Raw genomic sequence first — 3,753 nt, 5'->3', positions numbered from 1 at the left:
CTCAGGTCTCGGCTTAAAGTGCATTGAAGGAGTATTTACGATTAGGATAATGCTAAATAGTTAGAAATTTTGGTCAGAATTTGAACAGAAATCTAAAAGTATTCTTTTTATTTTTTAAAAAAATTGATATTCTTTTTTATTTTTTAATTAAAAAATATTAAAGTTAAAAGGATAAAAATATTTAATAAGATAATATAACATAGTGTGAAAAATGTTATTTTGTCATTCTAATCAAATTTTCTGACCAAAAGAATTTTTTTTACAAAATCCCCGATCCTTTTTTAACTTATCTATTATACTAAAAATAAAAAAGAGTAGTAAATTAATTATTACAATTTTCTTATAAGTACTAGCAAGTATTTGCTTACAACAATTTTTATAAGTGACTAGATTGTATTACTCCTTTGTTCCATTTTAGGTATATAAAAGATGGAATCAGAATTTTAAATTTATATGATCAATAACGACCTCGTATTAACATACACTTAATAATAATTGCCATGGATCCACAATAACATATACATGAGATATATCTAAAATTTAAAGGTTATTTGGTTCACATGCACCTATATATGAACAACATTCTATCTTCGTTACTGTAAACAATGCTATGACATAATACTTACAAGCTATACTTCAACGAAATTTGAGAGTTAAACTATATCACATGAATTATAACAATTTTTCTAAAACATAAATCTTGCCATAGAATTCAATTTTCTTTTAGCAAAGGATATATATATAACTAAGAATTGGCAAAAGGAGACAAGTTAGATTAAGATTTTTTTTTTTTTGGAATAAGAAACAATCATCATAATTGATTATTATTATTATTATTATGTAAAAGGGGCCACCATGATTCAATAGAGAGTTTTCATATGTCACACCATCCTTCCAAAAGGTTCTATAACTTAAATCTCCACAAATAAATAAATATATAAATAAATAATAATTCTATTGGTTAATCATATCTATCAATTTTACTTTGCTTTTTTGCCCCCTCCCATTCCCCAAGATTTCACTATCATTGGTATTTTGAACTTAGAAATTATGATACACCCATTTTAACCACTCAAATTTCCTAATATCTTCTACTCTCTTTGTCTGTATTTGTTTTTTTACGTTTGACTTGATACTTTTTTAAATAAATAAAATAATAATTTTACTATATTTTATTTTGTTTTTGAACAAAATTCTATAGTGAAGAAAGGATGGATTTTTACTTAAAAAGTTTTTCATATTTTAAAGTTTGAAGTCATTAGGTTAAAGACACGATTTTAAATTTTGTTGTGATTTTGTTTAAAATTCAAAAACAAAGGAATAACCATTTAATCTTCCTCCATTATGTTTCAAATTAGAGTATTGATTGAAGTGTAATTGATTATTAGACACCTTTTATAGGAATTAAAAACATTTCTTAATTGAAGAGTTAATTCAACATCATTATGAGGTCAATAAAACGACAAAATATGTTTCATGATTAATGGAACATAACAATAACGACACCTCCACAATTAAAAAGCAATGACCTCAATGATGATTGCAAGAACAAGCTAAGAAAATGATGATATAGTGCAAGTTTTTTTTAGAACAAAAATATTATTTTTTTTACTTTTATTAAGTTAATAAAAGAATTTGAAAAATAGTTTCGAAAAATGACTTTTCTAGTGATGTAGAGAAAATGAATTCTAGAAATTAAATTTCACATTAATTGCGTCATTCCCACTCTCTAACACACCTCCTCTTCACCCTGGCCACCCCTATAGTCCCATCCCTACTACCCCACACTCCCCACTCCCGCATTCCAATTTCCATATAGTATGTATCTACATTATATACAAATATTTTGATGAAAATAACATTTTTTTTCTTACGAATAATAGATGATGTTCGAAATAACTATTATCGACATATAGTAACACACCCTAAAATTCTGTAAATCATCATAAAGAAGTACTCCTAGTAAAATCTATGTCATACTAACATGTGCATACATCATAATGTTATATAATTAAACAAAATATACCATATCAAACAAATAACCAAGATGAACAAAGTCATCAATGAATTCTCCACATACTTGATCATAGTAAACATTTGTCCATAACATTAATCTAAGACTAAAAACTAATTAATTAGGGTCAATCAAATCATCTAAAGATGATTGAATTCTCATGTTTAAAGAAGCTTGAACAGTTCATCAATAAATATAAATATCCATCAACATGAATGTTGTGAATAATTAGTACTACCACTATATATTCCCATCAAACAATAATCTTGAAATATTCCTATCTTTTCTTGATTGTTCTTGATCTCCACCAAATGTCCCACATTGATCAAATACACCAAGATTTGCACTAATTTGCTCATGATGGTTCATCCCCATTTCAACCAAATGAGATGGAATTGTACTAGTAAATGACTTATTAATTTGATCAAATGTGGAAGCATTTGTAGTACCAACTATGCTATTACTTGTTGGCATTACTAATGTATCATGATTAATACTAGAACTCAAAGATTGTGGCATAAATTGAGAATTTTGAACCTTTTGTGTTGATGGCCTAAGAGTATAATTAAGAGGTCCCATATTATCCATATGAGTTGATCTTTTCATGGCTGAGCTAGCAGTTGAGAAAAGATCAAAGCGTCGAGTGTAGGCTGAACCTGTAAATGGAGTTGTTGGGATCCCAGTAAATTCTTGAACCATTTGTCTAAAATTTGTAGTGTCTGTGGTGAGGACAGTTGTTGGGGCACGCCTCGATGCCCTACTTCTTTTTCTTGGATTTTTTCCCATATTAGGTTGAACAATGGAAGGGTTTATTGGTATTGTAGTAGAATCATAGTATGGAGCTTGGTGATGATGATGATGATGAGGAGGAGGAGGAGGAGGAGGAGCAAGATTTGGTGATATTGTGGATGTTAGGTTTGCAAAGTTGTTGAAATTATTAATGTTAGGGTGATGATTAGGTCTTGTAATGTCCTTAGGCCAAATAAGATCATTGTTGTATGGAACATTTGTTGAATCATGGAAATTGGAGTTGAAATTTTGTGTGTCATGATGAGGATTAAAGAGAGAGGGTTGTTGAGAATGAAATTGTGGTAATAATGGATGATCACTTGATGAGATTGAACCAAAATGGTTTGAAGAATTCAAGAAAGTTGAGATTGGTGATGTACCATGATGTGAATCATATTCTTGATCATCACCACTTGAAGATTGTACACTACCACTATTACAAGAATCCATTGTCTCCTTTAGGAAGAAAAAAAAAGTTGAAAATAATTAGTTTGGTGAAAGAAAAGAAGAAAAAAATGGGATTCTTAAAAAGAGATTGATCAAGAAAAGGAATATGAAAAAGGGAAAAATTTACACCTACCTTATATCTTGAAAGATCTACAAAAATTAATAAGAGTTTAACTTAACAAACTTGTCCTTTGCCTCTTATTCATGGACCACTAGGTATATAGGTTATTTTTCACACATGTTTGATTAGAAAGAAAAAGAAAAAATCAAACATGATGGTTATTGTTTAAAGTGTAGAGATTTGAGAGTTGCAATTGTTGGATCATATGTTTTCTTGTAAGATCTTGTATTAGGGTTTTGGAATGAAAGGAAAGAGAGAAAAAGATTGTAAAAGGCTTCAAGAAGGGTTCTAAAAGAGAGGCATACAAGGCAATAAAGCTTGAATCAATTTATGTTTTCCACTAACTCAAAAGAGAAACATGAAACAATTACATAGGAGAGGT

At 28.9% G+C, this 3,753-nt stretch overlaps 1 protein-coding gene across 1 annotated transcript; it reads right to left on the bottom strand.

The window, feature by feature from the left end:
• Positions 1 to 2,030: 2,030 nt before the first annotated feature.
• LOC107006034 (hypha-specific G1 cyclin-related protein 1-like) lies at positions 2,031 to 3,698 on the bottom strand. The gene is made up of 2 exons (XM_015204676.2): positions 3,384 to 3,698; positions 2,031 to 3,259 (listed from the first exon to the last, which is right to left on the bottom strand). The coding sequence occupies exon 2, from the start codon at positions 3,251 to 3,253 to the stop codon at positions 2,255 to 2,257; it is 999 nt and encodes a 332-aa protein (XP_015060162.1). The 5' UTR covers positions 3,254 to 3,259; positions 3,384 to 3,698; the 3' UTR covers positions 2,031 to 2,254.
• Between the last annotated feature and the right edge of the window lie 55 nt (positions 3,699 to 3,753).

Source organism: Solanum pennellii, chromosome 12 (genome assembly GCF_001406875.1).
Source record: "Solanum pennellii chromosome 12, SPENNV200".
NCBI classification, from domain to species: Eukaryota; Viridiplantae; Streptophyta; class Magnoliopsida; order Solanales; family Solanaceae; genus Solanum; species Solanum pennellii.
Note: the sequence above shows the minus strand (reverse complement) of the source record. Positions and strands in the feature narration are given on the sequence as shown.